The sequence below is a fragment of the Protopterus annectens genome, chromosome 15.part0 (assembly GCF_019279795.1).
Source record: "Protopterus annectens isolate FY-2018-M chromosome 15.part0, PAN1.0, whole genome shotgun sequence".
Taxonomy (NCBI): Eukaryota; Metazoa; Chordata; order Ceratodontiformes; family Protopteridae; genus Protopterus; species Protopterus annectens.
This window is the reverse complement of record NC_056749.1, coordinates 276,503,174-276,527,317: the sequence shown is the minus strand read 5'-3', so window position 1 is coordinate 276,527,317 and position 24,144 is coordinate 276,503,174. Positions and strand designations below refer to the sequence as shown.

Below are 24,144 nucleotides of genomic sequence, written 5' to 3'. Positions count from 1 at the left end.
GAATTACTAACTAAATGGCAGGTTCTCAATATTAACACCAGTTTTGAATATATGCGATTACTCATTGAGTACTTTGCACCAGAATTAGAAACATTGAAGAAAGAGGTAGCTTCACTATATAGTAAATTGACTACTGAATTTGATGAAGCTAAATGTAAGGGCAGGATTACAACGCTAAATGAAACTCTGGCCAAAGAGGCTGACAAGCTCCGAGAAACCAAATTGAGCAAAATAAGAAGGGATCATCACGATTTTGTGAATGGGAACATCTTTGTGTGGCCGAGGTTCAAGGAAACAGCACCGGAGTTTGCAAGGCGTAATCAGAGGACATCTGTAACGCGCATGCCAGAAGAGAGAGAGCGAGATCCGATAACAAGCATACAGCATGGGTCCAATGCGAGCATGGGAAGTTCCGCTTTGCTTACAACCACAACTGATACTGTAACCGTTAATGCTACTAGCATTTCTCCTCCTCCTATCACGATTTCAGATAAAGAACTAAACAATGCTGATAGTGCGGTAGAGGAGGAACACATTGGGGCATCCACTTCTAAGGAGGCTGATATCTCCCGATCATATGGGGAACGTTCTGCTTTTTCTAATGCAGTAGTAACTGGCGTTTCAGGTAATGATATGCCTGCTTTAACTGAGGCAGCAGCAGGCTGTCCTAACAACTCGGGAGCTCACCTGAAGGTAGGCCAAGGTGCCATGCATTTTTTGGGGAATCTTCCGGCCCCAGTAAAGAAAAAAGGGGCATGGAAGAGGTCGTCCAGTGTGGACAGAATCGTAGACAAGAGGAGAAGGACACTCCAATGACTGATTATTTACATGTTGGTATTGTATATAATTTATCTGACTACATTTTGAATTCAGAAGAACTAAATGTCCTTAACAAAGGTTTAACTTTCGTTCCTAGCAGGAAGTGTGTGTATAGTGACATTATTTTTGATTTAATGTTGTTTTGTAGGAATGCTATGATAAAGTTATTGTTTAACAAAAATGAAGTGAGCCATCCGCAACTTAAAAAACCAAGCAGTTTCGTACCCAGTTTCACGCCATCTCTTAACCTATTTTTGAATGGTTGTGAGAATGATTTAAACAAGTATTTTAATGATGGGAATTTTAGTACATATTATAATTTGACCCCGACGCAGCAACAGGCATTACAAGGGTTGATAAATAATAAGGATATTACGATAAAGATGGCGGATAAAGGAGGAGCGATAGTCGTACTTGACACTGTATGGTATGATAATAAATTAAAGAACATGCTGACAGCTGATAGAGCTTATGAAGTAATTAATCCACTTAGGGTTAGAATGATTGTGGATAGGGTACATCAGAAGCTTCAGGTGTTGCTGGATGAATTGAAAATAACCAAGGAGCTTCATGAATTTCTTTGGATAGACAAACCTTTGACCCCTATATTCAAGGCACTGCCAAAGATTCATAAATCCCTTAAGGACCCACCCTTAAGACCCATTGTTTCGGGCAGGAGTTGGGTTACCGAGAATGTTTCAATTTGGTTACAGTTCACATTAAAACCATACATGGATAAGATCAACAGCATTTTAGTGGATACAGGGCATTTTTTGGGACTTTTGGCTGATGTGGTTAAACCAGCAGGGAAAGTTTTGCTAATGGCAACTTTGGATGTCAACAGCCTATTCACTGTCATAGAACATGACTATGGAATAACAGCTGTTGGTGAAACAATTAAAAGTTTGGGCGCCACGGACCACTTGAGACAATTAGTGGAAGACTTGTTGTGTTTGGTTTTGGATAATAATGTTTTCATGGGAGGAGGTTCTTTGTATAGGCAAGCACGGGGGGTAGCGATGGGTACCCCCTGCGCCAATACTTATGCAAATCTTGTTTTGTCGAAGTGGGAATCTAAGGAGATTCTTACTAATCACAGATGGAACCATCATATTATGATGTATGTTAGATTTGTAGATGATATTTTTATTTTGTGGGATGGTGATAAGGTTTCTTTTGACCATTTTATTGCTTTTATACATACTACCACTACATTTTTGAGATTTAGTGCCAAAACCTCATACACAAAAATAGAATTTTTAGATGTGTGTGGAACAAACAAATGAAGGCTTTACTTCAGGATTATATAGAAAAGACTGCTGGCAGAATACACTGCTATCGTTTGATAGCATGCATCCAAGGCATGTATTCCCAAACATTATTAAAGGTCAGATGAGCAGAATTTCTAGAGTCTGCTCGGAGGATGCACAATATGACTTGGAAATGTGTAAGCTTGACCAAAGCCTCATAGATAGAGGCTATGGGAAACGCTTGGTGAATAAAGTCATGGAAGACAATAAAAGGTATAGGAATACCAGATATAAACCTTGGATGAGAAATACCAGTAGGAGTGAGCATAATCCTATAGACATGAGTAGACATGGGGAACAGAGACCTAGGTTGCTACTTACATATGGTAGCAATGTGAATGATATATGTAAGATAGTACAGAATAATTGGAATATATTAACTAGCGACATGGCTCTTAAGAATGTTGTGGGTGATCGCCCCATGTTTACATACAGAAGGAATAAAAATTTGAAGGATCTATTTAGCAAAGAAACACGTTATGATAAAGAATGTACATTTAATATGAGTGCGGGCACCCATGCATGTGGCAGGTGCAAAGCCTGCACTCATATTAATACAGAAACAGAGTTTAAGCATCCTGTCACACACAAAGTATTTCATCTACAAGGTAGAGCTACATGCAGAACACAAAACCTAGTTTATTTAGCCAATTGTGAATGTTGTTCATGCTTTTACGTTGGCATGACGAACAATATGTTTAAGGTGAGGATTCTGCAACATCTGAGCAACATTAGAAATTGTGATCCGAGTAATGCCTTATACAGACATATAAGTTTGAATCCTACACATAGTTTTAAATTTAGATGTATTGTGAATATAAGACTTAACAGTAGGGGGGGGTGATATCAAACATCAGACAGCATTAGCAGAATCCAAATGGATTGTGAATTTAATGGCACACAAACTTCCGGGACTTAATGATGTTTTACCAATTAAGCCCACCTTACAGAATAGGCGTTTTTTTCTAAGCAAATGATTGGTTAAAAGTTTTTTAAATATGGTTGTTGTGTCACTATGTATTTTGTCTGAGGAAGGGTTTATCCCGAAAGCGCTAACCTCTTTGTGCAATAAAGCTTTTACAGTGTTTTTTACTCCAGCAGTGTCCAGCTACTTTTTCTTTGGAAGTACTTGATTATCTTACGGATACTATATGAAAAAAACAAAAGGTGTATTGGAGAAGATGGTGAATCTTGTGTTTAAGTGGAATTAGACAACATCTAGGAAGTAAAGTGTGTTGATTGAGTTACAGTCTATGGGAAAGTGCTAGGAAGGCTTTCCTAAATGTTTGGAGAGGAATTGGGCATACTGCATTCTGTAAAGCTGACATATTAGTGAATCTTTACTAAAGGGTCAACAATTCATTCATTCATTCTGAAATAAAATCAGACTTTCAAATCTGTAAGAGTTGGCCACGTGCCATTTGTAATGTAAGAGAAGAGGAAGATGATAAAGAGGTAAACAAAGTTAGAAAGAGAAAACAGTATCAATACAGTTAAGCACTGTGAATATGTCACAAATGTTGTTCCAGTAGTATAGGACAATTCAGTTAGTCCACATGGTCATCATTAGTTAACTCTAACCAAGCTACTAATATGGAATATATATCTTAAACATGGAAATATATCTATAACTGACCATAAACGAATAAACTAGTGCAGCACTCCAGCCAAACACCCCAAAAAATACAATATAAGGAAAAAGCAAAGGTGTTCAGGTGATAAACTTTTAATAAAATAAAATAAAACATAAAAAGGTATAAAACTGGTAAGCGCTTTCACAGTAAGCACTATAATTGACACTGAAAGAATTAATGGCCATGCTAAATGGTGGAAATATGTTCAAAGAAACTGATTAAATGTTTGCTTATCAACAAGTACTGGTTGATGATTATTTTAAGACATATGTAATCATAAATCTGTAGAGTCTTCTGCATAGCACACATTAGCATTGGGCATGAGCTCTGCACATTCTGATTTTCAAAGAACTGTAAAAATTCCTGTTGAAAGATTTACACATGGTGGTTGCACCCCGAATAATTAGTCATCGGGAGGAATGAATGGGACACATCAACAATTCCATCTTTCATTCATCCAGTTACTGTACATCAAGGATCTATCATAGGACCCTTATTATTTAATATTTATTTATTTACTGGCATTTCTTTACCGGGATAGTGCACTCGGCCTTGAGAGCCTGTTTTCAGTAGAGGCTTGGGGAGAAACCCCCCAAAACAAGTAATAATATAGAACAATTAAAATATATATAGGCAAGTTAACCTCAACAATTTCAAGGTACAAACTGTAGTGAATTCATACATAAATGTTTACATACAAAGTGTGAAATAAACAGAGAAAAAAAACTGTAATTATAACAGGGTTATTGACTTCAGAGGTATAGCAAAAGTATGAAAATGAAAATCATGCATAACATTCAGGAGGTACGTATATAGAAGTCAAGAATTGTAATCATTTTGGAGAGAAGTGGTGAAGGTGAAGAGGTAGAATTAGAGGAAAAGGGAGATAATGCAGGAGCATTTTGAGAGGGAGAAGTAGATATGTATGGGTGTAGAAACAGAAAAAAACAGAAAAAGAAGTAGAAGATAAAGAAGAGAAGATAAAGTGTGTTATATGAATATGAGCAAGTAGGTTATATGATAGAGGCTAGTGTAAGGTGGGTAAAAAGTAGGAGTAGTGAGGATATGGTTAGGTTTTAGATGCAGGGAGTGTATAGCAGTTACAATTCCAAATGGAAGAGAGAGAATTATGTAAGGAAGTTTTACAAGCAGCAGTTTGTGGGTTGGATTTAACAGTGAGAGGAAGAGAGTTCCAGAGTCTAGCTATAGAGTAGGAGTATAAACGTTGGCCAGCAGAACATTTTGGTTTATGTATTTGTAATAGATGCTGGTTCTTAGAGCTGAGGGACCTGTTGGGTAGGTAGCTGCTGAATAAGGAAGTGAGGGCTGGACATATTGTGGGTTTATACACTATTTTATGGTCTGAGATTAATTGATTATAGGAGAGATAATCTGGTAGTTTGAAACAATTTACAGAGTGTAAGACTATACAGTGATGAGAAGAGTAAGAGGCATTAACAGCAAATCTAGCTGCAGTAGACTCCTCCTATCCAGCCTCTCTTTAACAGGCAATCAAATTTTTGTCATAGCCCTAGCAAAAGGCAACAGAGAAGAACCGCACTTCTGCCTCCTCTAGGCTAAATAATGACAGACATTTGAGTTTTAGACTTCATATGCTTTAGAAAAATGCATACTAACACAAATCCTATTACTCTAGCTGATTTATACCCTGTAAGTGCTATTCTGTATGCTTTTTCTGATTAACCAGCCATTAGTTTATCCAGCCTAAGGTCCAGTGTCAGCGAGACTGGATATGAGGGAGTCTACTGTATTTTGTTGTAGCAGGTTTCTAATTTTGATTTTAGGGTAGAGAGTAAGTTAATGAATAATGGAACAGCATAGATAAGAGAGGAAAGAAGATAAGTAATAGTCTTTAGTAATGGTCTTTTTAGTGGTAGAGTTAAGAAAGCTTTTTTTGTCTATACAGCAAGCCAAGTTTTTGGTGAGATTTTTTAATGTTATGTAGAACATGTAGATCAAATTTTAAGTGTTCCTCTATAATAACCCCTAGTAATTTAGTATGGGGAAATATTTCAATAGGAGTTTTTTTTCTGAGAGAGAATAGAAATTTGGTCTTTGTTTAAGAGAGTTTAACATTTTCATAAATGACCAAAAGTCTCCATACACACATCCCTCATTCAGTACACAAATGATTCATTTCTAATCTGTGTAGCTGAAAATCTGTCTAAACTCCAAGCAATTTTCCAAGGGTCCTTCTCTTCCACTGAAGCTTGGCTAGACAGCTCCCAACTTCTGCTAACCTTTAAAAAAGTGCTTCTCTTTACCCCTAAATCTCACTTGGACACCACTACAATCTTCAAAATTACTTCCTGAAATAACACATAAATTCAAAGGTTTACAGATATTAAGCTGCTAGGTTTTACTGCAGACAAAGTCCTAAAATATGATTTGCAAATGCAAGAAGTAATCAAAAAGAAACATCAAAAGCTGAATACTGAATAAAACATTACCTAAACGAACCTAGCTGAAAAAAATATAGCATCTGCCTACCTACTATGAACACTACTTTATGCCTTCTATACACTTGTACATGCTACAATAAAATTGTCTGGTTTGCTTGCAACTTTTCTTATACGGCACATCAATACACTACACTCAAAACTTAAATGGCTATAGCTCACCTTGTCACCTCAGCTACTCACAGTTAGTTTTAGCCCACAACCTAGAACATATACCTAACAAGTGTCCCAGCCTGAAAAAAATTCCTATCCCACCTATCCCCTTGATGCCTATGCTCAACAATCAAATTATTATTATCCATTCACAAGGCCAATAACTCAGCTAGAAACCGTTTATTCCACAAAAATCCCCAAACTATGGAACTCAGTACCTTTGCCATAAGACTCAATAACATCCTCTCCACTTTCAAACGTCAGTTAAAAGACCATCTTAAGGAACCCTGGATATGTTCTTGCCCCTTACCTGGCTAACTTTAACACAAACAATCCTCTCCCTTATCACTAACTTTGTCACATTGTTTCTTTCCCTAAACAATGAAGACTCAATTATAAATAAAATGTATATAGTCTATGGCGTCTTGTAACTGCTACTAACTCTCTCCTCTAAGACTAGCACTTTTTGACACTGTTGTTCACAACTAACATTGTTATGCCTGTAACCCACTACATCATACTTTACAATATAAAGATACATTTTACTAATGCAACCTGAATAACTTGTCTAACTCCAACTTTAATACATGTAAACTGTATGTTTACTTATGCATATCCATGTTTACAAATATGCAGATGACTCCACATTCGTATGCACATCTCCAAAAACTACTCAGGAAGCTTTAGCAACCATTGAAATATGGCTTTGTACCTCACAACTCATGTTTACCCCCCAACAAAAAACACAAACTACTACTTTTTCCCCCAAGTCCCTCTCTCATAAAAAAAAAATAAAATTTAAAATCCTCTCTCTTTATAAAACAAAAATCTCCAAAAACTAAGGATGCTTTACAGAGCCAAAATGAACCTTTTATCTTTTGGTTTAAATTCACCTGTTCTTAACTATTCCTGCATCAGATCCCAATTGACACGAGGTTGTTCCAGGAATTGTCTGTACTTGCAACTACATTTATACCTTTTTCCACACTTCTTGCTTTCTCATCTGATCCTTCTCCTTATATTCTTTCATTTTTTGGCACATTCAGTTGCTGTCTGATTTTGTCTACTTCTGGTTTGGTTTCCCTTCCCACTTGACACTGATATGCTTCTGCTAAACTAAGTAGGGAAGTAATCTTAGACTTGTTCTCTTCATGTGTCAAAACTTTCATTTTGTTTGGATCTGATGAGGTCAGCAGATATGTATGCAGTCCTACGATTGCAGATCTATACATGTAATCAACTATGAGGAAACTCATATCTCCTTCAAAATGAGGAATATATAATCTTGGTATAAATTGATTTTTTATATCATTTGATAAGTGTGAAGCATCTTTATTGTTTTCCTATCCTACTGATCCAATACCTTTTAGGGTCAGTCAATAACCCCAAAACTGTAAGTTAGGACAGGAAGAGCAAACTGGATTATAACTTGGACTTTGTTCCTAGATGTCAGAGCTGTTTTCAGTATTAATTTTAGTCTTCTAAAATATACGTTTCTGAGTCTTATTCTCATTTGTTCATGCTTTATTGTTGATCCATCAACTCCCAAATATTTCTACCCTCCCTCCTGCTCAAGTACCTTTATATCACATTCCTGTCCTAGACTGATATTTTCTTTGTGCTGCAGCTTTCCAGCTTTAAGTGTTACTTTGGGGCATTTATCAAGACCAAATGACATTCTTATATCATATGAGAAATTTTTATTCACTTCCAGTTACGCTTTCAGCTCCTCATCTGATGATCTATAGTGTATCAAATCATTCACAAAATGAATGTGAGAAGTCTTCACATGTTGTTGTTTTCTGGGAGCCAAATTATAACTATGACCTAATCTGTTAAGTAGCTAGCTTAATGGGTTAATCGCAAGACAAAAGAGCAACAGTAACAAAGAGTCACCCTGGAATTCCCCTTTGAATTTTTATCCTTGGGATAATAAATTGTCCTTTGTCATGACTTAGCTGCAAAGTGTTTTGTCACTGTTTCATCGTCACTGTAGTGTAATTTATCAATGCAGGGTGTATCCTAAACATCTGTAAGTGCCATGAATGTGGGACGCTGTCAAATACTTTTTAATAATCTATCCATGCCATGTTTAGATTCTTCCCTTTTTTACAATTCTTCATTATGACTTTAACAACAAATGATCCTTTGTTGTATTTTGCTTTCCTCTGTTACCTTTTTGTTCTATTGCCATGACTGAGTTTTCTTCTAAATGAACCCTGCCTGCATCAATTGCAGTATATAATTTACACATCGTCAGAAGGCAAGTTATCAGTCTATATTTTTTTGAATAGCTTGTAGGTTGAATATTCATTCATAAGGAGGTGTATCATTTTTCCTGTTGTTAACCAGGGTGGTGTCTGTTTGGGGTGTGGAGATAAATAGTTCTTACTCAGGGCTAAATCTTAATTTAAGATGTTAATACTTTTAGCTATGAATTAGGTACTGCAACTGGGCCTGGGGTTTTCCAGTTACAAGCTTTTCTTAGTTTTGTTTCAATTTCTCTGTCCATTACTTCATCCCATTCATATCCTGTACATTTGTACTTCTTACTGCTTCTTTTACTTCTTCTATCCATTCAGCATCTTTATTGTACAGGATTGTTATAGATATTTCTCCAAAATGTGTCTACTTCTTCTTTTTTTGGTGGTGTTTCTATTCTCTTTGCTTTGTTTGGTAATTCTCTATAAAAGTTTTTTGGATCATCAATGAATTGCTTATTTTCTACTTTTCCTATATATATATATATATATATATATATATATATATATATATATATATGTATATCTGCATATCGTCTAAGTTTTTCTGCCTATGCTGATATCTTTAGTTTATTATTTGCACTAGTGTACAACAGATCCTGGTCTGTTCTAATAGTGAGCATAATTTATATCACGTCTATCTTTCTAAGTATTTTGGTTGATGTGTTCATCTTCTGTACTCTTCTAACAGTGACACTTCTTGTCTTAATTGCTTTATAGTTTTCTCTATTTGATATATCTACGATGGCATTTGATTTTTCCCCTTCTTTCCTCTTATTGCCCTGTATTTTTGTGGTAAGACTATCTGTTATTAATTTAGCTACACATTAATGTAACCTATTTACTTCTGTTATGTCACATGAATTTATGTTAGTAGTCTTGATTACTGTGTTCATTTGCTTTATCAACTTCTAACATTTGGATCTTACTGAATTTCTTTCATCGATCTTAATATATCTATCCATCTCTATTAAATCAAGCAAATCTTCCCTTAGATCATTTTCTTCTAAACTGAGGGCACATTCTTTGATCTCTATTTCCTGGGGCATTCTACAGAAAGTTCCAGAGCATCTTCATGTGACATACTCTCTTCAGTTGCATCTGTTTCCTGCTCCTTCCCTTGCTGTGCACCTCCAACAGAACTGTTTCCAACTGAAGGCTCCACAGTATCTTCATGTGGCAAGTGATCAGATCCTTCCTGTTCCACCTGTTTTCCTTGATTTGGTGACTCACTGTTCTATCATGCTGTGACATTACCAGAGTTAGATTTTCTACACTAAATCCCTCATTCTTAACTTTAGTTTCTATTTAACGTCTCCATTACTGATCCTCCTTTCTTCTTTCCCCCTTTGTTTTCTTAGTTTTTGTATTGTAAAAATATCTATATCTGGATGCCTTTGCATGTATTTCTCTTCAAATATTTTTGGTTCTGCTTTTTGTATGGATTAGTTTTGCTTTCTCCTTTGCATAAATATTACACCATATGTAAATCTCTTTTTCTTTCCCATGTCCACATTTCTTCTTTAGATGTCTCCCACTCCACCTGTTTCTCCTTATTTTTTCTTTCTTTATTTTTTGGGAGTCATTATTCCATCATGCTGTGACATGACCTGTGTTAGACTTTCTACACTAAATCCTTCACTTAGTTGTTATTCCATAACTTCATCTTCTACTTAACTAATTTTCTGTTCTATTCCCCCTTCGTGATCTTATTTTTTGTATTGTAAAATGTTCCATATCTGGGTGCCTTTGCTTGTATTTCTCTTCAAATACCTTTGGAGCTGCTTTTTTGTACTGATTAGTTTGGCTTTCTCCTTTTCATAAATATTACCCCATGTCAGATCTCTTTTTCTTTCCCAGGTCCATGTTTCTTTTTTATACCTTTCAAAAATCTCTTGGTTTTGTTTTTTATATTTTCCTACTTCCTCAGTCACTTCTTTTTCCAAACGTCCCAAGGTTTCTTGGTCTATGCAATGTTTTTCACGAATCTGTTGTATTAATGAACACAAATCTGCATTTCAAGCTTTAGACAATATTTCTTGTGCAAGTATTTTTCTTTCCTCTAATTTCGCTCTTAATCTCATCTGTCTGGAAATTCTGGACTTCTTTCATAGTAACAACAATACCTAATTTCTTTCTTATCCTTAATAGTCCACTCTATCATCTTTATAGCTCTTATCCTGTATAATTGGTACTTCTGTACCAGTGCAATTGTCCCAATATGAATGTATACTTTTATTTGATTTACTTTTATGTAACGTAAACCAATTCAATACGCTATTATGTATCATTTTCTAATACTGTACTGTCAAAAAGGACACTAATATGTAATTTACCTGTGTTAACTTACACTGTATCTTGTATTATATTGTATCAATGGAGGTTTTCTCTCAGGGCCTCTGCTGAAATGGGGTACTACAGCCAGGCTTCCCCAGTCAGCAAATGAAAATAACTAAAATAAAATAAACAGCAACTTGAACAGCTCAGCAAAAGAATAGTTTATGTTCACAAGAACTGGATCAGTTTGGTTTGAGCAAGTTGTGTCATGGATAAATATTTCATTATGACTGTACAGACCAGCTAGTGTCTTAACAAACAAATGAATGTAACAGATACAACTGCCCACCTAACTATTACCACTACCCTTTCTTGTTATTACCTATAAATAGGATGACTTTATAGTTCCACACTGAAGCATGGTGTCCAGAATGAAGAGCCAGAATGTTGACAAGCCCCTATTTCTGTTGCTATTATTCTTACTGGAGTTCTCTGATTATCTAGCCAGCTACCCACCCTCACCACACTCACGTAGGCTGACATTTGCTCATTGTAAAGCTAGACAATATATTTGCTGTGCATCTCCAACTTCCCAAGAATACTCACAAATCACTTTTATTATGAAAATATTATAAAAAAATCACATTGTACTTAAACTTGCCAAAGGTTTTGTGACAGTCCTTCACTTGTAGAATAAAGAAAGCTTTATTAATTTAAACATTGGCAAAACAACTATGTAGATATAAATAGGTATACAGCTAGCAACCTGGTAAAAAGCAACAGGTGAGACTAGGTGATAAGGTATACAAAGAGTCAGATATCAGTGGAAGGATTTTGAATGGCTTGGTATTGATGTCTTTAATATTCATTACTTCAACTGTGAATATTAAATGTAGGAAACCTATATGCATAGTTAGATTTGCAGATGACTGCAAGGCTTATCTTTAGCTGTAAGACTTATCAAAACAAGGTTCTATTAACGTCTCTGTGACAAACTTGAATAAGCAAAAGCAGTCTTTTTAAATAAAGATTGTTTATGCAAACTGGCCTAAGAAAGAGCACATCATGTGTAAAGTTCTGTAACACGTGACTTTAGGTTGGTGGGTTATTGTTTTTTTTCTTTTGTCTCAGCTACTGCATTCTACTGACTGAAAACATCCTTTAGTGTGTCATCAGGTATTTTAAGACCACTGCAAGTGGATTGTGAAACACATAACTTTAGGGTGGTGGGCTATTCTTATTTATTTATTTATTTACTTATTTATTCTTTTTTTTGCCTTGGCTAAGTACTAAAATGTGCCCTTTAATGGGGCATCAGGTACTCGAGTCCATTGCTAGTGGGGAATGATCCCTCGCCCCACACTGACATGCAGCAGTTTTGAAACTCTACCTGGAGGCTCTGCTCCTCCTCATAGATAACACTTTTTATATTTTATTCTCAAAGGTATCTTTTACTGAAAAACTTGTATTCAGTTAATTGGTTCATCAAATTGATATCTGTTGAAGCTTGCTTTTGCAATGCACATCCTACCCTCTTTTACAATATTACTTTCAGAACTAGTTATGCTGTAAGTTTTTTAGCTTAGAAACATGAATGGTGAACAAGAAATAACTTATGCTGTAACGTTAAGAGATAAGTTTATTGTACCATTTGACAAGGAAATTGTGGTTACCACTTACACAGCAGATAGTAAGACTTTCAGGACAGAGGAAACATGTTATGACATATGGACTGTTATAAGGCCTACATTTTGATTATAACCTATTGACAATGGTTATAAACTCATTTAAAGTGAAACTTCCGATCCTAACTGTACTGCTGCCATTCCAATCGTGTACTCGAGGTTCTGATGATACCCATTAATGAACTTAACACAGCCATTTGTACTTGCTTAATGGAACATCTTGTTCAGCTGCAAACAGAGCAAAAGTATCCCCAAAGGAAAAATAGAAGAGAACGTAGGTATGCCATATTAAAACACATCTTACTACAGTCAGCATGTTACAGGCAATTTAGAAGGGATTTCCGCTTAGCCTTTAAAACTCTATCTGACCCAGTGTTATCTGAATCACCATGCACAGCTAACAGTATACATATGGCTACAACGTGATCAGGTAATACAACAATGACAGCATACTCTATCAGCAGCAAATCGGAGGTTGGATTTATGACATGTGCCTTCTTTGAAGGTTGAACATTGAGCTGGCACCTTGGCATTCATGAAAATCTACTGCCAATCATTAGTGGACCGGAGTTCCGCTGTGGCGACCCCTAACCGGGAAAAGCCGAAAGACAACAACTACTTACTAAGGCTATCATTTATTTGTGCTGAAGCATTAGACAGAGTTCAAAAAGCTTTCAAATTGCTACCTGAAAGATGAAAAGTGCATAAAGGCTTTCAAACTTCCTGATGCCGCAGACCCTATGTAATCATTATGAATGCTTTGAACTTCACTTTGACATTCAGCAGGGAACTACACACATGTTCTTCCTCATCTATTCATAGACCATCCAAAACAGATTTTGCTCACCACCTAGTTCAATTCTAGAATAAGGGACACAGATGCTATTTAAAATCTGGCAACCATAAACTACTAGTCCTAATTATAACAAACATTTGCAGTAACAGCTTCAATTACCATCCTCATAAACTAACTGACCAAAGTCAAATAACTTTCAAAATTAATGACATATACAACTCAATTGCCTAAAGACATAACATTTAGGTCCAAGTCCAACAGCTACTCCAAAATATTTATTGACGTAGCTAGTAAAGACTGGAACACAGTTCTCACTTGTCAGGGCCCCAGTAACCATCCAAAAAATTACTACTTTCCCTTCAGGATAAAATATTTCCAGTCATTAAAAGGCTACCGAAACCCAAACAAGACAAATGGATATCAAAAGAAATCACAGCCCTTGTATAATTAAAGGTCCAATGGAAGAAATCTTCTTGCTCTCAGACAAGAGACAGGCTCATCAGTCTTTGCAACCTAGCCAAAAAAAAAAAAAAAAATAAAAAACACCCATAAACCCATAGACAAAAAGTCATGCATTCTCAAAACCAACACTCTGCCCTTATATAGTAGCTTAAACACTTCATGCAGCAAATAAACATTCTAGCAAGAACCTCAACTCAACAATGGAAATATAATACATTCCACAAAAGGACTCTTTTAAACTAATTACTTTTTAAACAAGCTTTCTTTGTTTTCCATCTATCTTTCTATCTATCATAACTTTGCTTACAAAGTTGCGACTTCCATCCATGCCCTTTTTATTTTAGAAAAATGAAAGTCATGGAATAGAAACTCAGATTCCTTCTAATATCCCAACAGGCTCAGAAAACCTAAAGCCATACTTTAAAAAAAACATAAAGGGACTTCATTGTGACCCCTTCACCCTCTGTCTTTATTTATATATATATATATATATATATATATATATATATATATATATATATATATATATGTATATTCATTCACTTTATAATCTTGAAATACTAAAATATCGAATCTCAAGACTATAAAGCTGAAAAATCACAATACCGAAACTGCAAAACCGCTAAATTCAAAACCGTGACTTGTAAACACACCCTACACCACACAAACAAATACACATACATGTTCCTCCCCACACTACAACAAACAAAACAAAACACACACACATACCCTACATATAAGTAGGAGTGGGCAAGCCCCACCTGCACCTCCCATGAGGGGATCTGCCCCCCACAACTCCACTACCTATATATACCAACTCCTAGGTCGCACTAAAAATGACACAGACATGAAATCCACCACTACACAGTCTACATTCCCATTGCACAAACACACATCACATACATACATGCAAACAATACCATTCTTAACACTTACACACACACACACACACACACACTATTACCTACATACCTTAACCTACACCTACAACTTCCCACCACACTAACATACAATAATATCCCTACCCAAAACCGTTAAAATATAAACACTTACCTGAATCTACAGCTATCCAGTAACACAGCTCACCACCATAACTGCAAATTCGACATTTCCGGATTCGGTTATGTGGTCTTTTGCGGAACTCGGCTTTCGTTATTATAGTCTCGAGATACTGAAATTCGATATTTCAGTATTTTGAGATTATAGACCAGAATATGATCAGTGCTCTATGAACACTAATCAATAATATACTTATTTTTTATTTTATTTAATATCTGCTCTTCCACTGCTAATACTTCGGTTGTTTTGCTAAACTATACTACATTACATTATTGTTTTATTTTATTTAATATCTGCTCTTGCACTGCTAATACTTCGGTTGTTTTGCTAAACTATACTACATTACATTATTGTTTTATTTTCTACATTAAGCAACATTTTAGTCTGTTTCGATGCATTTTCTTTCTATTTCCCAGGCTGAGCCAAAAACAGGTCATGAAGGATTAGTGGTCTACCTGGTCTACAGTTTTAAATAAATTAAAAGGTTTAGGAGTAACCAATTTAACACTTAAAACATACTTTAATAAATTAAGTAAGTAAACACAGACAAATTTTTTTTAGGAGGAGCAGTATTTATTAATCTTTAAAAAGCATTTGACCTTGTTGACCACACCCTGCCATAGGATGACCTTATAGTATGTGGTCCAAGTCCAAAAGCATCCCCATGATTTAATGATTTATGATTACCTTGTGAACACATCTTTTCAAGGTAAAAGTTGGCAAAATTATACCTAGACCTTCCAGTGTCACTACATCTATCCTCTATGGGGCCACAAATTATTGCTTTTCTCTTGGAAAATCTTCAGTTTTCTCTCCCCAGCAGCTAAAACACCAAAGGTCAAGGGAAATGGAATCATTTAAGCCAAGCTACAGGGGTGGCTGCCAGTTATTCCAAGAAAAAAACTACTAATTATAATTTCAGATTCGGTCCAACAAATGCCCCATCTCTGCAAACCCCATGCATCAAACTCCAATGCAATGGCCCTAGCATCTGTGTTTCGGACTCCCAAATTATAGTAATCAATATCTAATTCAGTAAAAAGAAAATAAATCCAGACATCAACACAGTCTTTCAGAAAAACATATGATTATACTTTTTCAAATAAGCACTATGCAACTGTTTCAGGCAAGACAGAATCACCTGACAAATCTGCCTACCCAACAAAGTGTCATTGCCATACATAGGTAACAAAATATATTTCAATTCTTTTCTACTTGCTGGACAAAGTGTTTGCACTAATTTATCTCTCTTACCATCCCTACCACAGTGACAGTTTTAATGCTTTTTCAACACCATATGTGTGATGTAAATATGTATCGTAAAACTGTATGTACAAATGCATTATAAAAATGCTACATTAGCATTCTAAATACTAACCAGCTGTTTGTGTCTTGTAAATAGTATTCCCCAACAAATTTTATATACCGTTTTACTTCTCACTCGACTTCATTTCTACTACAAAAATGTTTTGTATTAAATATTTTTCAGGAAAGGTGTAGAAAATGTATGCATTCTTAATTTTTGTACAATTGATTTAGCATTGTTCCTGAAATGGGCCCATTTGGATCAGCACTCTGCTCAGGTAAACAAATTCGAACAAATTATAAATGTTTTTTATGTTTTTACCTACATTTTATAAGATATACCTTGCTTACTTAAGTGATACGATCCACTCCCTAATATGCAGAAACCTCTACAATTTTGTATCTCCACAGTAAAGTCAATAATGCGTATGGCATAGGCTATGCTCTTGCAACTCCCACTCTAATATCACCCACCCCATCCAACCACTATCTTTCTTTCCACCCCACTAACTACCTTGATTATAGCAAGCTCAGATGCTCATAAGCCTAATACTTATTATACAGCAAGAACTTCTTATTGTAACATTTGTTAATGTCTGTTATGTACTTCACAGATAAAGATTCTAGTTGTCTACTGATGTACTATGTTCTTCATCTGTAAATATGTTTGTAATTAATTGCTATGTTAAATTGTTAATCACTATGTAATCCAATGTAACTACTGTCTGTTTACTTTAACTGTGGAGCTTTTCTCCCCGGGCCTCCGCTGGAAATGGACCTACATCCAGTCGGACACTCCCGGTCAACAAATGTAAATAAATAAATAAATAAAATAATGCCTTTTATCTCTTATACCTCCTTGGAAATTTGAATTACATAGTTCATAAATGAATGTAACCAAGGATTTGGTCAGTAGGTCAGACACCTGAGAAAACCATGATGTTTTTCAGATTAACTGGTATGTAAATATAATTTCATACCCTCTTTCTTAAAAGAGCAGATTTAATGTGGTCTTTGTAGCCTGTGAAAACTACAGCCCTTATATCATTTCTAAGAAGCTCTACAGAACAGCTCATTCTCAAAATGACTTTTCATAAACAACATGAAAATGTCTAGAAACAGAGTACTAAGACTTTAAATGTATTGTACACAGTATTTGTTGTTTGGTTTACTTGAATTACAGTTCTAAAAGTTGCATGCTTCAACCAGCAATATAATCTGTGTCCAATATTTTGTCAATATTATCAGACAAGTGTCAAATATATGGTTATGTATTATTTTGCTGAAAGTAGCTTTGACTGAAAGAAAAACAGTAGGGACAAATGACTGAAAAATTACATTTGACTGAAAAGTAATTTCACTGAAAAATTCTATACCACATATATACCATCAAATGTAGTTTTACATTTCATCTATGCAAGTCTAGAGATGGTATTTATGGTGTAATTTAAGAGCATGGGAGTTGTTGGGTTAATAATTTAGAAAATGTTGTGTGAATTGGTAATGATGTTCTCAGTCAGGTTGTACCTCCAGGTTTGTAGAGGTTTATCTTTGTGCACCAGCACTGTTTCAGAATGTGTGTGCTGTTTTTTTTTTATTCCATTCACATGAGTGCAACTTTGGAGTTAGAATATATAATTATAAGGGGATGAAGTCATCTACATGAGGGTACAGAGGGCTTGTCCCCTGCTTTTTACGGTATATATGTTATATATAATGTGTGACAAAATGGCTTTTTATTCAACTGTATTTTCAATCATTTTTTCAAACATATATGATTCAGTCAAAGGTACCTTCAATGAATTGTCATAGAACCACACACACACACACACACACACACACACACACACACACACACACACACACACACACACACACACACACACACACACACGCACGCACGCACGCACGCACACACACACAAAATAAGTTGCATTTTATCAGACTTACCTTTTGCCAATGAACTGTCTTAATTTTTTTTTTATATCGAGGGCTACTATTTTAAAGTGTTTAATATTATATGTGAGGTAAATAGGATTGTGTAGTAATGCCTGCAACAAAAGTTGTTGCTAACCCTAACCCTACTCATTAGGGTACTAAATACCCTTTCCCTAGTAGTACCACATAATAATAATAATAATAATTATAATAATAATAATAATAATAGGGCCCACTGGACACACAGTTCCTTTTCAGGGGTGAGCTGGGAGCAATTCCTGGTTAGCTGGCTTCCATAAAGTCACACCGTAGGCAAATAAGGGCTGAGAGAATCAAACCTTGTGCTGCAGGAACTACAGCTCTCAGCCTTACCCCTCTGTGCCAGCTACCAGACACAGGCAAATTATGTCTGCAAGTTAGTGTATTTTTTTTTATTTTATTTTACTGATCAGAAAAGAAAATTGCTTTCTTTTTCATTCAGTTTAGTGATTTGTGAGTGTAGCAGTTTAGCAAAAGATAAGTATACTGTAACTCATTTTAATGATTCTTTGTTAACTTGCAATAGACTTGGAGGTACACACACACACACACACACACACACACACACACACACACACACACACACACACACACACACACACACACACACACACACACCATACATATATAAATGTGAATCATAAAGTCACTCTAAAACTATATAGCTACAGGCAAAAAAAAAAAATTGGTAAACCTTTAAAGTCATACTGACCTACAAGATTAGAATCAGAGGCACTATAGATGTGAGCATGTTCTCTGTTATTGCCTTCACTGTTTGTTATTGAATAAGCAGTTTTACTCTGAAGCACTTGGCTGCTATTTTCAGCATGTATCTTCTGGCCTGGTCTTTCATTATTATCACTGTTGTGGGTCAAGGACTCAACTACTGCTTCAGCACTGGCCACTGAAGAAGCTGTAATTGTATTTGTGTCCACTGTCATTACAGGGCTAGAAGACACCCACTGATCTAATGTCTCAGTACTTCTAAGTGGTTGGGTTGGGGTACCAGGCAAGTACAAAACACTTGGTTTCTTAGGCACAGGGGGTGGGACCTTGCTTTTTTTCCTTTCCCCATCTGACAGATTCTGCAAACTAATCCTGTCAGGAAGATGGAGTTTTTTGCTCTCTGAATCTTCTGTGCAATGTTGAAAATGATCTCTCAGGGGATCTGGAAACTCTTCAAACTTTTGCTGAGGTGGGGGCAGTGTTTGTGATGAAAGTACCAATGAAGCTTTACTTTCAACAGCCTGGTTCTTTTTATTTTTTGGCTTCTTAATTACAGTGTAAATATTGTTTGGAACAAAGTTACTTTCAATTAGCGATATAGGGGAAGAAACAGAAGAAGCTGGAGAATCAAGTTCTGATTCAGCATAGAATACCCTTGGCTGAAAAAGACTTTGGGGTCTTCTACATAGTGGTGGTTTTTCTGCAACTGGGGGCTTTGTTTTGTTCTGTGGTGTCACCACAGTTTCCTCATGCTCCTCTTGTTCATCAAAACCATCAACATTATCTTCAGGCTCTGATTTGCTGACTGACCGTAAACGGATAGACCTTAGGTCAGACTGTGTAACCATTGGCATGACTGGTTGGTTTGGGCTGAGTCGTGGGCCAAGTTTGCAAGTAGAAGAATCTGAGTGTCGCCTGCCTGCTTTGGTTTTACTTCTTAGATTAACTTTAAAACTTGACAGTTCCACATGAGGTGGGGGTATAATGGGCAATTCAAAGGAGAGTCTTGATATGGGACATCTGTCCGTAGGGGATGCTGGGAGCAATGAAGACTTTCTTTCAGGCACCTGAGGTCTTGCCTTGATATGATGTGATGAATGTCCAAGGATAAGTGAAGTTGGGATGGTTGATGTGGGTGTTTCTGATTGGCTGGAATAGCCACTAGATGGCGACATTAAGCACTGTGGTTTCCCCGGAGAAGATGGCTTAGATTCAGGTCCAGCTGAGGGGGTTGTGGCTCTGGATGTTGATGGAGAAGTCAAAGATTCAGAACTATCATTTACTTTCACACATTCAATGACTGTAGTACCTGTAGCTGTGCTAGAACTGGAAAGTGAATGATATGGATCATTTGGTTTCCAGTCATTGAGATTCCAATGATGTAAAAACTGAGGCCTGTCACTGTCTTTGTGATCAATTGGAATGCAAAGGCTCTTGGGCCTTTGGTTTTTTAATGAGAGTTCATTAGATTTAGAGTTGTAAGCAGACATCTCTTTCATCAAAGAGACACTGCGCTGAGGTGGGGTAGGTTTTTTCTTGGCTTTCTTCAAAGAAAAACTCTTTATCCTTCTTCTTTGCTGTCCTTCATGTTCAGTGGTGACAGAAATATTATCAGTGCTTGTGCTACCTTCAGAGCTTGCACTGGGATAACGCAGGGCATATTCCTCAGCAATCTTGTTATCTTCATTGCATACGTTGTCCATGGAACAAAATGAGTCTGAGTCTGTTGGTGTGGATAATGACCGCTGACGAAACAAGTTTTTATTCATATTGGCTTTGGGGCTTCTACTCTGCTGCTCTTTTATAACACCGCTCACACAAAGAGAATGCCCATTAGCATTTAAATCCCCAGTCAAAGAGTTGGCATCTTTGACTGCTGTTTCACTGTCTGAATGTAATCCTGTGTTCAGTGACAGTCCCGAATCACATTGCAAAGAACATTTCACCTCTTCAGTGGGTGAATCAGTGTGCTCTAAAATGGGACTTGAAGGAGCCACAAAGCTAAAAGATCCTCCACTACTGTTCCAAGAAGGAGAAAATGTTGAGTCCTTAGGACCATTCCACTGAGGGCTTGTACAAAGCATTCCAGTATTTGGCAAACTGCTAGATGTCTGGAGTAACTTGGTCTGTGTTATCTGCTCTAGATTGCTATGGGTCTTACGCAGGCCATGCACTACAGTGGGCTGGCTTGGTGGATGCCCTCCATTTGTAAGTTCAAGAGACAGGGCACTAGGTATAATGTCTGAGTTTATCAGCTGCTGTTTGGATCCTTGACAATTACCTAAAGGAGGAATGACAAAAAATATATGTGAACATTTCCTAATCATGTGGATGTCTTTATCAAGACAAATACCATGCTAAACCTCTTTAAGCCACTTACCAATATCAGTTACAAAAATATGGCAAAATTGCTTTTTTTTTCAGAATCAAATACGTTGACTACTAATCATTATGATATCTTTACAGTATTAAAAAAATAGTACAGGCACGTTTAGATTTGCAACTCAGGTTTTCTATATTTTAAAGCAACAAAAAAGCTCTATTCCATTAAAAACTGGTCATAACATATAAACCTTTCTACATAATATTTAGAATATTTTTACATTGCATTTGGAACCAATGATGGAAGAAACCATGAGAGAATCAGTTATCTTAACCATCTGAATCAGAACAGTGCCCTCGATACAAGTTATACAAATTAAATCCATGGAAAACTTGTGATGGGAGATAGGTTCCTGAAAATACATTGTCTGTGGAAATGCTGATCTTAATGTCCTTCCCTCAGTAAATGTGTCAATATATGCTACATTTTTACTGAGGAAGACAACCTACTTGGAAACTGATGGAGGGTGAAGCATCTTGGACTAAACTCAGAGGACTGCATCTTACTTATCCTGTGGTTACCCTATAATCCAGTCAGCATATGTAGCCCCAGCATTTTGTTCATAATGAAATGCTGTCATCAGAATGGGCCAGAGTGAAACTTTGCTGGCAAAACATAATCATGATCAGTTATATGGTTAAGGCTATTACTAGGAATGAAAGGCCACAGTATTGCATTGTGGGAAAAAATACCCTATAACATGCTGTATAGTCCCTGGGAAACTGCAGTTAACACAACTCCACTCTCATTTGACAACCACGTGGCCAAAGTGGTTAGAAAAACATTTTATATAGCCCACCTAATCATGAATGGATTCACATCTAGATCAGGGTAGGTCATTGTGCCTCTTTACTCATCCCTCATCAGGCCCATAATTGAGTACAATGCCCCTTTTGGGATGTACCTTACCAGACACCTGCAGCAACTGGAAAGACCCCAAAAGTACCTCACCAAGAGGATCAAAGGGCTCAAACAGATGCCATATGCTGCCCGGTTAAAGAAACTCCAGCTCTACTCAGTGGCATACCACCTGTTCAGAGGCAATCTGTGCCTGACGTATAAAGCCATGTCCTTAATGGACATGCTGCACCTCAGAAAATCCAAATCCCATCGAGAGACTTGAACCTCAGCACTGAAATAAATAGGACATGCTGGAGGGACAGATTCATAACCCAGAGGCTCCCTTCACTCTGGAATAAAATCCCAGTCCAGGTTAGGCAGAGTCCCTCATTGACTCTCTTCAAGAGGAATCTTGATGAGTGGATGGGAGATCGTAGGTTTACCCCGGGTATCACTTCTGTGTCACTGTTAGACAGAGGCACAGTATACTAACCTCGAAAAAGGGCATAGCAAAATAAATTTAAAATGGGTGGCGAAAGCCAAACACATTCTGGCTAGGCTTATAAATGCCCTAGGGCAGACAGCCTAGTATGAACCTATGAACCTATGTAATTTCAGTTGCTGATGCTCTAATTTATACATTCTTTTGAAGTACTGATTGATTTGATGAATGTTTAAGTGATGATTTTATAATATGCTTACCAGTGTTGTGCTATGTAATGATATTTTTTATATACAGTGTATTACCATGGTTCTCTATCAATGTACCTCTTGCTAAACCTATTTTGAGCTTACATTCATACACACTGTTACATTCTCTCCACTCTTTGAATAGCCCATATTTTCTTGCTTTGACTCATCTTGTTACTTCCTCCAGTTCTAGGTACCTTTCTATGCATTAACTTTATTGCCTCCTCATAATATTTTAGTTTAGCAGAGTTTTTCCCTTTTTCTTTCTTTTCAGAGACTGTGGACATTACATCAGTCCCTTTCCCTTACATAGCAGGAGCTCTGCCAAAAGGCCCACCTCTACAAATTTCTTTTAATGAGAATGTATTGTCATTGTGGAATGTAAGCAAGTTTAACATTCTACTACTGTTACTCACCTACACAATACTTAAACCATAATACCACACCACATTTCTCTAATAACTTCTCCAGCCTACTCAACATTCATTACATTAACACCCTGAAATACAAGCAAGGAGCTATTATACAAAGTCATGTATAAACTTAAGCCCAAGTATGTGTTTTTTCAATATCAACATTATCCAACTGGACAATAACACTGGTAGGGGATATACATCCCAGTCATAGATACACTCATCTAACCCCTGACCCCACAAAACCCATCCTCACACATCTTGAACAGGCAACCTCTCCAACCACCTAGGACTTGAAATACTACACAGTAACGTAAGGAGTCTCTATATCAAAATCATACAAGTTTATGCCTGTATAACCTACTACTCCCATATCTCTTCATAGTGATAGAACCTGGTTAAAGCCAATAAGCAAAGATACAGAAATATGCCCACCAGTTTATAATATACTCAGATTAGATAGACCCAACAGAAAGCAGGTGGAGTTACTGTTTTCTACAGAAATGTTTTAGCTCTCTCCACTTACCATGATACTATACTCACTTTCAACAATGCTGAACTTCTCATCTCACTTTTCAAACTGAATACTCACAGATCCCTAGCCATCATAGGTCTGTACAATCCACCTAACAACAACATTCCCATCCTGGAAGTGATCTCTTCCTGGGTCTTGGCCAACATAAGACTAGAGACCATATTGCTAGGAGACCTTAACAAAGACTGGCAAAAGATAGCCTTAGAAAACCCAACAAATTCAGTTTGGCTATATGGCTTCTCTCAACTGATCAAGACTCCAACTAGAATTAACAAGGCCATGTCCCGAGTATACATCCTAGACTAGATTCTAACATCCACCCCAAACAATGTTGCCACA

General features: G+C 36.6%; 1 protein-coding gene across 5 annotated transcripts in view; it reads right to left on the bottom strand.

Moving 5' to 3' along the window:
• NHSL2 (NHS like 2) overlaps window positions 1-24,144 on the bottom strand; it is a 1,843,971-nt gene that overhangs the window by 63,763 nt on the left and 1,756,064 nt on the right. For all 5 annotated transcript variants that reach the window (XM_044057040.1, XM_044057041.1, XM_044057044.1 and 2 more), the window contains one exon: window positions 18,931-21,225. In XM_044057040.1, the coding sequence (XP_043912975.1) occupies window positions 18,931-21,225 (2,295 nt within the window). The remainder of the gene's footprint in view (window positions 1-18,930; window positions 21,226-24,144) is intronic.